This window comes from Schistocerca cancellata, chromosome 2, assembly GCF_023864275.1.
Source record: "Schistocerca cancellata isolate TAMUIC-IGC-003103 chromosome 2, iqSchCanc2.1, whole genome shotgun sequence".
In the NCBI taxonomy this organism is placed as follows: Eukaryota; Metazoa; Arthropoda; class Insecta; order Orthoptera; family Acrididae; genus Schistocerca; species Schistocerca cancellata.
In genome coordinates, this window is record NC_064627.1 from 761306196 (window position 1) to 761320178 (window position 13983).

Genomic DNA, 13983 nt, shown 5'->3' on the forward strand with positions numbered 1-13983 from the left:
TCCTCACAGCTTTACTTGCACCAGTATCTCGTCTCCTACTTTCCATATTTCACAGAAGCTCTACTTCAAACCTTTCGCATGGTGAAGTGAAAAATTTTCCATGTGGCGTAGAAGATACAATGCAGTTTTCGCAAAATTGTCCACAAGCTGCAAATCACATATAGTGTCTGGTACTTGTCCCAAATTTATTGCTACTGTTGGAATGGTAGTCACTTTCTCAGAATTACAAACGACTGTCGTGGTGAAGTGGTGTGTATGATGCTGTCCTCACATTTCATGCGTTTTTTTCATCCGCCATGCCCTCTGTCAAGTCACTACTTGCGAGAACAATAATCCACATAAATGTGTGACCTGTTTTAGTTACACACACATTTTAATGATTCACTAGGAAAATTCATGCAGCACACGGTTAGGGTGCATATTACATGTAGGTGTAAGCTGCATTTTGATATACCACAGACACTGAGATCATTTGAATCCAGAACTGGAGATATTCCACATTTGTGTTTTCTCTTAGTCGTCAACTAATCAAGTTACCACACTTTGTCATTATTAAAATGTTGGTTCAGACTGGAGATAATTTTTCTATTGATTCTGTGCTACTAAATTTTTTCTTTCAGTTTCATTTGTTATTTTTTATGAACTTTCTGAATTTTGTGTTCTAAACACTTTTTTTTATTTATTCTCATGTCCTCCTTATATTTCAAAAACATGTTCTTAATTTTAAATGAAAAAATTAATTAAACCGTCATTTTACCAGAGAAAGTCATTTCCTCACCCATCATCTCAGATGTTGATGGAATTTTGTTTAATTGTTCTACTGATGGAGAAAAATAAATATGACAAGTTTTTAGTATTTTTTATGACTCACTGTTTCATTTTAAAGTTCTTCAACATTTAAAAGTTTTGTTCTTAACATGGCAATGGCACAAAACCCTTGCTAATATTTTGAAAATAAATTACTATTTTTTTATCATCCAAACTATGTGAAATTCCATTGTTATTTACAATATAGTGCAAGGATTGGGAGGTATGAGAAAGATGTATCTTACATTTTTTTTTATTTTATTTAGTAAAAAACACAGTTCACCATTACATTAAATATCACATAAAGGAAAAAGGATAATCCTTAATATCTTTTTTGCAAAATAATTCTCAGGGCATAGAATGTCACTTGCAGTGTGAGGAGTCAAATCTCACTTATAGTCACCTTTTTTACGTGTTGTCATCTTTTGTTGCCTTTTTTAATTTTTGTCACATTTTTTGACCTTTTTGATCTTTTATGAAAAAAATAAGTTACTTATTTTTTTGTCCAGTTACTGTATTCATGATCATTCATTTAGCTTTTTAAAATGTTCACATGATGAAAGTAGATAAAATCTAACCTGTAGAGCATCTACAATTTGGGATAGACTGTACCTTTTTGATCTTTTTTAATTATTTTGCACAGTTGTTATTACTAGAGTCAAATATTCCTCTATTACAACTGCTTCTATTTTTGTGCCATATTCTAACTTTACTGTAGTAATAAAAGTGGTGCTGTGATAGACTGTTCAGTTTTGAAAATAAAGTTTTCGAGTTGTAGAAAATGCAAATTCTGTAGTGACTGGCTTGAAAAGGCAGTCGGTTAGAAAAGAAAAGTATTTGCATGGGGGAAACTGTTAGTGAAAGTGAACTATTTTGCATTGTGTGTTTTTGCTGTATTAATTTTGATAGAAAAGGTTTTCAGGCAATTTTTAACCACTCACTTTTGACAGAACATAGGTGTAACATTGAGATTAAATGTGGATGACATCAATAATACACTCCTGGAAATGGAAAAAAGAACACATTGACACCGGTGTGTCAGACCCACCATACTTGCTCCGGACACTGCGAGAGGGCTGTACAAGCAATGATCACACGCACGGCACAGCGGACACACCAGGAACCACGGTGTTGGCCGTCGAATGGCGCTAGCTGCGCAGCATTTGTGCACCGCCGCCGTCAGTGTCAGCCAGTTTGCCGTGGCATACGGAGCTCCATCGCAGTCTTTAACACTGGTAGCATGCCGCGACAGTGTGGACGTGAACCGTATGTGCAGTTGACGGACTTTGAGCGAGGGCGTATAGTGGGCATGCGGGAGGCCGGGTGGACATACCGCCAAATTGCTCAACACGTGGGGCGTGAGGTCTCCACAGTACATCGATGTTGTCGCCAGTGGTCGGCGGAAGGTGCACGTGCCCGTCGACCTGGGACCGGACCGCAGCAACGCACGGATGCACGCCAAGACCGTAGGATCCTACGCAGTGCCGTAGGGGACCGCACCGCCACTTCCCAGCAAATTAAGGACACTGTTGCTCCTGGGGTATCGGCGAGGACCATTCGCAACCATCTCCATGAAGCTGGGCTACGGTCCCGCACACCGTTAGGCCGTCTTCCGCTCACGCCCCAACATTGTGCAGCTCGCCTCCAGTGGTGTCGCGACAGGCGTGAATGGAGGGATGAATGGAGATGTGTCGTCTTCAGCGATGAGAGTCGCTTCTGCCTTGGTGCCAATGATGGTCGTATGCGTGTTTGGCGCCATGCAGGTGAGCGCCACAATCAGGACTGCATACGACCGAGGCACACAGGGCCAACACACGGCATCATGGTGTGGGGAGCGATCTCCTACACTGGCCGTACATCACTGGTGATCATCGAGGGGACACTGAATAGTGCACGGTACATCCAAACCGTCATCGAACCCATCGTTCTACCATTCCTAGACCGGCAAGGGAACTTGCTGTTCCAACAGGACAATGCACGTCCGCATGTATCCCGTGCCACCCAACGTGCTCTAGAAGGTGTAAGTCAACTACCCTGGCCAGCAAGATCTCCGGATCTGTCCCCCATTGAGCATGTTTGGGACTGGATGAAGCGTCGTCTCACGCGGTCTGCACGTCCAGCACGAACGCTGGTCCAACTGAGGCGCCAGGTGGAAATGGCATGGCAAGCCGTTCCACAGGACTACATCCAGCATCTCTACGATCGTCTCCATGGGAGAATAGCAGCCTGCATTGCTGCGAAAGGTGGATATACACTGTACTAGTGCCGACATTGTGCATGCTCTGTTGCCTGTGTCTATGTGTCTGTGGTTCTGTCAGTGTGATCATGTGATGTATCTGACCCCAGGAATGTGTCAATAAAGTTTCCCCTTCCTGGGACAATGAATTCACGGTGTTCTTATTTCAATTTCCAGGAGTGTATTTAGAACTTTTAGATCAGACACATGCTTTGTTTGTGTGTCAACAATATGTATGTTTAGTACCAAGGATAGTTCTACCATGGCTGAATTTATTTACATTTGCTCTGGATATTTGTAATTATTTTAAGGTCTTTCCTGATAATGTTACAGAACATTTTTCACTTTTGACAAATGAGATAGCTATTCATAAAACTGATGGACTGGTGTCATATTCCTGGAACATATGACAGAAGAAGCATGTTCATAGAATTGATAGAAGAAGCTTGTTCATCATATTGCAGATTGAGTTACAATAAAACGACCATTGTTAAGAAAAAAGAATTACAAACAACCATTACACTTTGGTCAGAGAGTAATTGTTGCATAACAATGTGTCACCTAAGAACATGCTTGTTGGCGAGGCAGATGATGAAATGTTAAATGAGAAATTATGTGAAGTACTTTGTGAAGCCCACTTCTTCCAAAATAACTTCCATCTGGTCTTCACATTCATCCACTGTACTAAGCTTCTCAGTTACTTGCCTGATATCAACTAGACATTCAAGAGGAAGCAGGTAATCCTCAAGCCAAAAATGTTTAAAGTATGTGATCAGATGGGGATCAGATGGACCTAACATCAATAAAAATTATTTAGGCTTTTAGATACTGATGTCCAGGAGATCTGAGGCAGACAACTTATAGCCACCAGAACTTGTAACATTCATACAATGTGTAATGCCTGTGTAAAGGCTTTGGAGTGGTTATGTGAAGAAGCATCCTAATTTGTGGTCAATATATACTATTATTTTGACAGTTGGCCACTTTGCTGAGAAGAATTTAAAGGAATTCAATCTAATTTTAAGATTCCACGTCTTAAGTTTTTGAGGCATACAACCACAAGGTGCTTTACTTTAGGACCTTCAGCCAAGAGTAGTTTGGAACAGTGGGATGGTATTCAGTATTACTTTCTTAAGCATATACCTCTATAAGCGAATTCTGCTACTGTTTAGTCCAAACCCTACAATCCCTCCCATAAAAGCAGAACTTCATTTCATCTGCAGAACTATTCAATAAGTTCACATTCAAAGCCAAACACTTTCAGTTCACAAGTTGCATACAGAAACAGAAAACATACTTTAAACATTTTTGGATTGAGGATTACCTGCTTCCTCTTGAACGACTAGTTGATATCAGACAAGTAACTGAAAAGCTTAGTAAACTGGATGAATGTGAAGAGCTGTGGTTTGTAAAGATTACCCAAAAACATTACATTGCCACTCGCAAACATGTGATGGAAAAGACGTGCTTGTCGAGTGCACCACTGAAAAATCTTATGTTATTAGACCACAAAGAAAGAATAAAGACCATAAGCTGTAGTGGCATGTTACAATTTGCAAAAATAATTACTTACTACACAAGTAGACAGCCCTACAGTTTGAAAAAGATGGCCCATCTTTGGATGACAAAGGTATTGACAATTATTGATAGCACCATATCTCAAAAAGACTTATCATCCATAGATTTAAAAGTATCCAAATGTTTCAAACCTTGTTTAGGCTTCTCTTACTTTGCCCCATGGAAATGTGGACACAGAAAGAAGATATTCCATTCTGAAGCATAAATTAGGAGAAGACAAGACAGCAATGACTGGAAGATTTTTTTAAACAAACAATGGAAACTCTAGGTAGGAATACCAACAATGTAGGAATAGATGGATTGGTAATTACCATTAAAATGACATGTTAAGTTGCAGACAGATTTTTGAAACTCTGTTTTAACTCTGAGGAATGCTTTGGGATCTTATACCATTTTCTCTCCGTGTCCATTGACTTGCAGCACGTTCGGTATGCACATGAAGCACATGCAGATTATGCTGCTTATAAGGAAAAATGTGAAAGGGAAAGAAAAACTGAATTAGAAGAAGAGCAAAAAGAGGAACAAAACCAAAGGCATCATGGAAAGAAGTTTAAAGATCAATCATGTGAAAAAAATCAATTGAGTGTGAGACAGCTGCTCTGAAAGAAAAGAACATTAACTACGTAAGGAGGCACAAGAACTTATCTCTCAAGCTCTCTATCAAAAATTATTTCAAGGGAGCAAAACTGGCCCTGGGTATGCTTGAGGGTGCACAAATCATGAAAGTAGAATAAACTTTGAAAGAAAGGAAGGTGGAAACCATTCAAAAAATCTTGAGAAAAGAAAATCTTGTATGATTACTTTATTTTTTGCTAAGATTTCTGAGAAACAGTGGCTCAATAACATTTTGTTGATCTTCTTCCAGTGTAGAATGTCATTAGACTTAAAAAAATGTGATGTGGATTTTGTCTGTGAATTATGATTACCAATATCAAATTATCAGTACTGAATTACCAATGTACCTTCATACATTAATGAATTTGTATGAAAGAAAAATAATGGCCATACCTCATCCTGGAACAAATAGAGAAACTTAACCCTGTGCTTGGGAAAATGAATTTAACAGGATTTCTGCTCTTTTTTTTCCCCAAACAGATTATATTTTCAATTTTTTTTCTCGGGAACCTGAAGTAAACCACTAAGATTTTAAAGGCACTGAACAAATAAAAGTGATTTGCCATAAAAATGAATCAGAGAGAGATAAAAGCTAAATTTTTGTATGTTTACTTATCTGCATAGGGAAAAGGAATGAACAAAGTTTCATCTAAATCTGGGATGGTGGATGAGGTGGCCTGGATGACTTGACATGGAATGACCTCATTGTCAATCCAGAAAACTGTCTTGACATTCAACAGATTTTTTAAATATTTTTATTTCTTAATTTTTGTTTGTAATGTATATATTACTGCAGTAAATAGACACAATTAAAGTCTGATATTTATTGTAACTAGAATTAATGTATTTCTGTTATAGTTTACTGGCCATGTGCCTAGAAAGTAAATTACTGGAAATGTTTTTCACATCTCCTTTTAGTTTGTTGAAGCAGAAAATTATAAATCAGACAATGAATTACATATAATTGCTGTTGGAACTTTTAGTGCCTTCCTCACAGATGAAGATGGATAGCTTGAGAAAGTTTGGAAAGGAGACCCCAGGTTGAGAGGGATTCATCTGTTGTGAATCAAAGTGAGAGTCAAAATTCATGTTTGTGGTAGATGCTTAATATGTTCTAGTATTTTAATTCAGTTAAGTACATCCAAAACAAATATATTTGTATGTGAGGTGTGTAACATACTGAAAGGATAGGGTTTTTTCAGTAGAGTTCTGTTTAGATGTTACTGCAAAAGAATTCATTACTATTTATATATTTCAGAGTTCTCTTCTGCAAGCGATATTAGGGGAGTTACCTCTAAAGGAGGGATCACTAAATACAACAGGAAAGTTTTCATACGCGTCCCAAGAGCCTTGGGTCTTCGCATCAACAGTGCGCCAGAATATACTGTTTGGTCTTCCTTATGACAAAGTGCGATACAAACAAGTCATACATGCATGTGCCCTGCAACGTGACTTAGAACTTTTACCTCAAGGAGACCTCACAGTGGTTGGAGAAAGAGGAACCTCGCTCTCAGGAGGACAGAAAGCTCGAGTTAATCTGGCCAGGTAAAATGCTTTGCTCTTATAATCGTCTGCTGATGATGAGTATTAAGTTTAAAATGTAACACTGACCTGTATGAAATGAGATACACATACATATGTGGGTGCTTGTGTATACAGGGTGTTACAAAAAGATACAGCCAAACTTTCAGGGAACATTCCTCAGACACAAATAAAGAAAAGATGTTATGTGGACATGTGTCCGGAATCGCTTAATTTCCATGTTAGAGCTCATTTTAGTTTCGTCAGTATGTACTGTACTTCCTCGATTCACTGCCATGATTTCATACGGGATACTCTACCTGTGCTGCTAGAACATGTGCCTTTACAAGTACGACACAACATGTGGTTCATGCACGATGGAGCTCCTGCACATTTCAGTCGAAGTGTTCGTTCGCTTCTCAACAACAGATTCAGTGACCGATGGGTTGGTAGAGGCGGACCAATTCGATGGCCTCCATGCTCTCCTGACCTCAACTCTCTTGACTTTCATTTATGGAGGCATTTAAAAGATCTTGTCTATGCAGCCCCGGTACCAAATGTAGAGACTCTTCGTGCTCGTATTGTGGATGGCTGTGATACAATACATCATTCTCCAGGGCTGCATCAGCGCATCAGGGATGCATGTATCCTCGCTAACGGAGGACATTTTGAGCATTTCCTGTGACAAAGTGTTTGAAGTCATGCTGGTATGTTCTGTTGCTCTGTGTTTCCATTCCATGATTAATGTGATTTGAAGAGAAGTAATAAAATGAGCTCTAACATGGAAAGTAAGCGTTTCCATGCACGTGACCACATAACATATTTTCTTTCTTTGTGTGTGAGGAATGTTTTCGGAAAGTTTGGCCGTACCTTTTTGTAACACCCTGTATATGGAAATTATGGTGAAATTTCAATGCCAAACTTGGTGTACATATGACTTACTGTCTTTACAAAATTTTGATGGGCGTAAGAAACTGTTAAGCGCTACTATGAGTAGGGATGGGAATGGTTTCCTGTGTAAATAAGCATAGCTAATTAATCCCAGGAGCAGTTGTAATGAAATATAAGGCTTTAACTATCAGTTTTGTGTGCACACTGCTTCATAGTTCAAGATGAAGTTTGTGCTTGATTTGGCCACTAGAGGCCATCCAGCTTGTTAATATGACAGCAGTTGTGTGTGCAGCCTCCCAGCTGCACCCATGTCAGAAACAATGTTTATGAAGGTGGGAGTGCAAGGCTCGTCTAGCTACTTGTGTGTTGCTAATTGTAATGTACCTTGCCTTCCATGTGTGTGTACTGTTTGAGCAATAAATTATAGTGTTCTTGGGTTAGAACACATAACATACATAAGACTTACTGTATGGAGGAAAAAATGCTTTGATGTTGTGTGAGTGATTGGGCATGATAATTACTGCATACAAAATATTGGATTTTAATCAAACAAGCTCTCTCTGAAAGGTTTATAATGCTGCTGAACACTCATTTCATTGCATAATTAATTTACGAATTAAAATTACAGCATGTTGTTGAAGTTTGGTAAAATATGCAAGAATTTAACTAGAAAATGGCTTGGTAGAATTTAAGTTGTAGATTTATTAGTGCCAGTCTGAGGAGCCTGTGTTATTAGAGTAACCCATTGTCTAGTATTTGCTGCTTTATGTGGAATGTGCTTCTCTAATGAATTTTCTGTTGACAAATTACTAAGCCATAACTTAGCTTAATGTTGCTAGTATGGACTATTTATTTGTCATACCTATTATTGTAAAATTAGAAATAAGATGTTGCTTTCCTTCTGTAGGTAACATTCCAGGAATGCTGACAGACAAATTTTCTTGATCATTGTTCTATGATGTTGAGTGCAGGAAAACATTTTACTATTATACTTGTTCAATGTGAGGCTCATTTACCTTTTCATTACATTTTTGTTCTTTTTCTCTGCTTTTCTTGCATACAAATAACTAAATTCTGAGATGATTGTGTTGATAAATATTGGTTAGGTTTCCAAATTGTACAATTATGATCTAGAATATTACACAGTAGAAAATGCCTAACTTTCATATGAGCTTCTTTTTGTGTGATTTCCTCAATAGAAGCTAAATTACAAAAATAAGGAAATTGTGACTGATTGTGATTTCTCCTGCTCTTGTAGCAATAAAGCTGTTGTTACCCATATGATGTATTCAGTAACGTGTTTCAGGGCAGTATATCGTGAGGTTGACATATATCTTTTGGATGATCCTCTCTCAGCAGTGGATACCCATGTTGGCAAGCATCTATTTGAAGAATGCATCAGCAAATTCTTACGTAATAAAACCCGAATACTGGTCACACATCAAATTCAAAACCTGCCAGACACCGACCGTGTTATCATCATCAATAATGTAAGTTATAATTAAAAATAACATCAGTATGCCATGGCCATTCATGCCAGCTGCAGACAATACTAATACGTATTTAGTATTTCAGTCATTCCTTTCTAAAGGACATTTATTTGTTAATGTATAAAATGTTATGATTTAGAAATGAATAATATCTCATGTGATGTTTTTAGTGACCCTATCAACCTTTTTCTTCTCCCCCTCCCCTTGCTCCTGCTCCTCTCTCTCTCTCTCTCTCTCTCTCTCTCTCTCTCTCTCTCTCTCTCTCTCTCTTCCTGTCTTTTCATTTTATTTTGCTATTATATGGTGAATTGTACTGAAGTGCATCAAAGTTGCTAGCTCGACATTGCTAAAGTAAGCCTCACCCAGTTATTGTTGGGATTTATCACAAAAGAAGTCAGTGCCATAAAACTGGCTATAATGAAGAAATGGCAGGCATGTAGAAGATGCATGGTAGTCATTGTTTATTGTCAGCAGCATCCTCTTTTAATACATTACTCACCATGAGGTTGGACTGTTTTATAATTATTATTATGCACTGGTTCATACACTCCTGGAAATGGAAAAAAGAACACATTGACACCGGTGTGTCAGACCCACCATACTTGCTCCGGACACTGCGAGAGGGCTGTACAAGCAATGATCACACGCACGGCACAGCGGACATACCAGGAACCGCGGTGTTGGCCGTCGAATGGCGCTAGCTGCGCAGCATTTGTGCACCACCGCCGTCAGTGTCAGCCAGTTTGCCGTGGCATACGGAGCTCCATCGCAGTCTTTAACACTGGTAGCATGCCGCGACAGCGTGGACGTGAACCGTATGTGCAGTTGACGGACTTTGAGCGAGGGCATATAGTGGGCATGGGGGAGGCCGGGTGGACGTACCGCCGAATTGCTCAACACGTGGGGCGTGAGGTCTCCACAGTACATCGATGTTGTCGCCAGTGGTCGGCGGAAGGTGCACGTGCCCGGCGACCTGGGACCGGACCGCAGCAACGCACGGATGCACGCCAAGACCGTAGGATCCTATGCAGTGCCGTAGGGGACCGCACCGCCACTTCCCAGCAAATTAGGGACACTGTTGCTCTTGGGGTATCAGCGAGGACCATTCGCAACCATCTCCATGAAGCTGGGCTACGGTCCCGCACACCGTTAGGCCGTCTTCCGCTCACGCCCCAACATCGTGCAGCCCACCTCCAGTGGTGTCGCGACAGGCGTGAATGGAGGGACGAATGGAGACGTGTCGTCTTCAGCGATGAGAGTCGCTTCTGCCTTGGTGCCAATGATGGTCGTATGCGTGTTTGGCGCCGTGCAGGTGAGCGCCACAATCAGGACTGCATACGACCGAGGCACACAGGGCCAACACCCGGCATCATGGTGTGGGGAGCGATCTCCTACACTGGCCGTACACCACTGGTGATCGTCGAGGGGACACTGAATAGTGCACGGTATATCCAAACCGTCATCGAACCCATCGTTCTACCATTCCTAGACCAGCAAGGGAACTTGCTGTTCCAACAGGACAATGCACGTCCGCATGTATCCCGTGCCACCCAACGTGCTCTAGAAGGTGTAAGTCAACTACCCTGGCCAGCAAGATCTCCGGATCTGTCCCCCATTGAGCATGTTTGGGACTGGATGAAGCGTCATCTCACGCGGTCTGCACGTCCAGCACGAACGCTGGTCCAACTGAGGCGCCAGGTGGAAATGGCATGGCAAGCCGTTCCACAGGACTACATCCAGCATCTCTACGATCGTCTCCATGGGAGAATAGCAGCCTGCATTGCTGCGAAAGGTGGATATACACTGTACTAGTGCCGACATTGTGCATGCTCTGTTGCCTGTGTCTATGTGCCTGTGGTTCTGTCAGTGTGATCATGTGATGTATCTGACCCCAGGAATGTGTCAATAAAGTTTCCCCTTCCTGGGATGATGAATTCACGGTGTTCTTATTTCAATTTCCAGCAGTGTATATTTTTACATGGAACTGAGAATGGTAAAAATTCAGGTAATAAGGTGTCAGTGTGTTAACTATGTTCTGTGAGAAACCAATGAACTGCTCTACATGTGACAAATGCAGCTGTCTTCTGCAGCTACCAACAAAACAAAGGACATAGTTTTGCACCATCTAAGCTCTTTGGAAATGGTCAGTTGCCCAATGTTACCACAGGAACAAACTACACCTATTTCCGTTTGCATGTGACTTTTACTTCATCTGCTGTACTCTTGTATTTGGTCATATCCTCATTGCAGATGTTTTGTAAATTATAAATGTTTGAGTACATTAATGCTTATGAGGGAAGTGGCTTGCTCAGCTTCATTGATCGATGTTTTATGAGGTTGATTGCATAAAGGTGATTTACTCCTTACATTTCTTGCAAACATTTTCTAAGAAAGTACACCTCAATACCAACCCTATTTTCTAAGTGTAACTTGTTAATTGCTTCATATGTTGACCTCCATAGAGGAATCATTATAGGGGTACTAATACGTGACCTTGCAAATTACATTTTGGGACAGCTAAACAAGAAGATTATTCTGATGACTTATTTTTTTATCTTACCTTCTTTAAAGAAAACATAAGGTAACATTCACAGAATTTCTCCACATGAATGAAACAACTCAAAATTGGGTAATAGTTGTTAAAAAATTCAAGCAAGTAATGAAAAATTCATGCAAAAAATAAACTTACATTGTAATATGCTCTTTACATTTAAAGAAAGGGGAGGGGGCCACAAGTACATGCAATCTTCCACTCAAAAACAGAAGTAAAAGCGTATGTAAAAATAATCAAAACTCAAAAGTTTACATTTTTAGAAGAGTGATGTACAAATTTCAAAACTATGCTGAACATTTACAGTCATTCATAAACAAAAACAGAGGAAAAACATAAAAATGATCACAGGATAAGTGGCAAAATAGGTAGGGACCCGAAGATGCAGCTGCAACAAATATTTTATAGCTGTGTCAGATAAATTTACTGTGAGAAAGAAAGCAGGTGAAGTGGGCAAAATTCATAAAATTCAGTAAGAAACCTATCATATTCACTGAAGTAACATAGGAAGAAATTTTAATGATTCAAATTTAGATGATGATACTTTACATTTCATAAGGCTCTGCAGTAGCAGTCTACCAAATCCACTAACACATATATTAAATATTGAAACAGGATAAAATTTTTGCCATATTATTTAAAAGAGAGTACATAATATCCAGTTTTTAACTGTTTCATTCATTCATGTGTTCTGGCCTGTAGATTGCATGAACCTTTTGGGATGTGAAATGAGTCGAATTACACGTCAATTGGCAGAAGCAGTCATTGCAAGCTATTATGGAAAGTATATTAACAATAAACTGCAGCTATTGCTAGTCTACCAACATAGATAATTATGGGACTTACTTCTAAATTACTTTATTGATCACACAGGATTTCACTCTGCATGGTGGTTGATGGGAGTTGCAGAACTAATAAAAGTTGAAGATGGGTTATGACTTTGGACTGATATTCAGTTGTTTTAGGTCTCTGGAAATCTTAGTCTTCAGTACAATGCAGTGTACACTGACAGTGTTATCACCATTCTATGTTCAGTAGCAATGTTCGTTTTGTGTGTGTGTAACTCCTCAAGTCATGTCTTCTTTCACAATCAAAAGTAGATGATATGTTATACTCACTGTTGTCTGCTAACAAAGTCAGTAACAAGGGAAAGATATTTGTGCTGGTCAAGTGCCTTCAATTTCTATTGATCCTACTAGCCCCTAGTAGTCACTGTGCTAGATGCATTCAAGTAGTGTGTGAGTAATATATATTATTAGCAGAAAAGCAACTACCCAGAAAATGCCACTGTTCTTCCTCTTGCTTCTCTTTTTATCTGATGCTTCAAACTATGTACGTATCTAACTTACACAAAAAGCTATCTACTGTCTGTACAATGGTATGTTTGAAGCCTGCTACTTATAGAAGTATTTGTATTAAGTGGGTATTTATGTCCCAAATGCTAAATGTTATATAATAACAGCAGATACAAATTAGGAAACTTTGAGCCAACAGGGTGATTTCCAAGCTTGGTAAAGTCTTTGAAGTAATGGTAACAGAATTGTTGGTTGTTTTTAAAGTATTAAAATAGTACATTCATCACAACATGGGTTCATGGAAGAAAGGGGTGCCTATTGGCAACAACAGATTTTGCTGACCATAATCTGAACTCATTTGATGACAGTCAGAAGAACACAAGAGAAGAATTACGACATTGCAAATTTCTGCATAACAAAAATGAAAAAGATATACAGAAATAAGTAATTACTGTACTCAATAAACAAACACCACAAACCTTAGGAGCTTATATAAATGAGTATACAAATTGTAGCCACTTTCTTTCTAATTTATTCGTTTATATTTAGACAGCAAAGTGTGAATAGCACTAAACAGCATAGTAGCTAATTATTGTTAATACAATACACAGATTAACTTTGTATAATTTTTTGTCTTTGACCCATGCCACATCCCTAAAGGTTCTACTTCTTGATGGAATGTACGGAATATAATGGATGGATGAATGAATAGTGGAGATGACATAGATAACATGCACAAGAAAGTGAGATTTTCCTGCTGCACTCAATGAAAAAGTTTATTAATGAAAAACGTTGAAGACAGTATATAATATGGACTAAAATTCCCATGACTATTATTTATTTTTTCTATGTAGAAGTACACAAACATGTTATATAAAAAGAATTTTCACCATCAAAGTAGATCAGATTGGTGTGCTGCTAAGATAAATGTAAACATCCTTGGAAACATGTTTTTATAAAATTTAAGAATGTGGCAGTGACACCCTCTAAAGAAATCAG

At 39.1% G+C, this 13983-nt stretch overlaps 1 protein-coding gene across 1 annotated transcript in view; it reads left to right on the forward strand.

The window, feature by feature from the left end:
* The window catches only part of LOC126162590 (ATP-binding cassette sub-family C member 4-like), a 262712-nt gene that overhangs the window by 163317 nt on the left and 85412 nt on the right, over positions 1-13983 (forward strand). Inside the window, exons 10-11 of the mRNA XM_049919191.1 lie at positions 6495-6781; positions 8955-9138. Of these exons, the coding sequence (XP_049775148.1) occupies positions 6495-6781; positions 8955-9138 (471 nt within the window). The remainder of the gene's footprint in view (positions 1-6494; positions 6782-8954; positions 9139-13983) is intronic.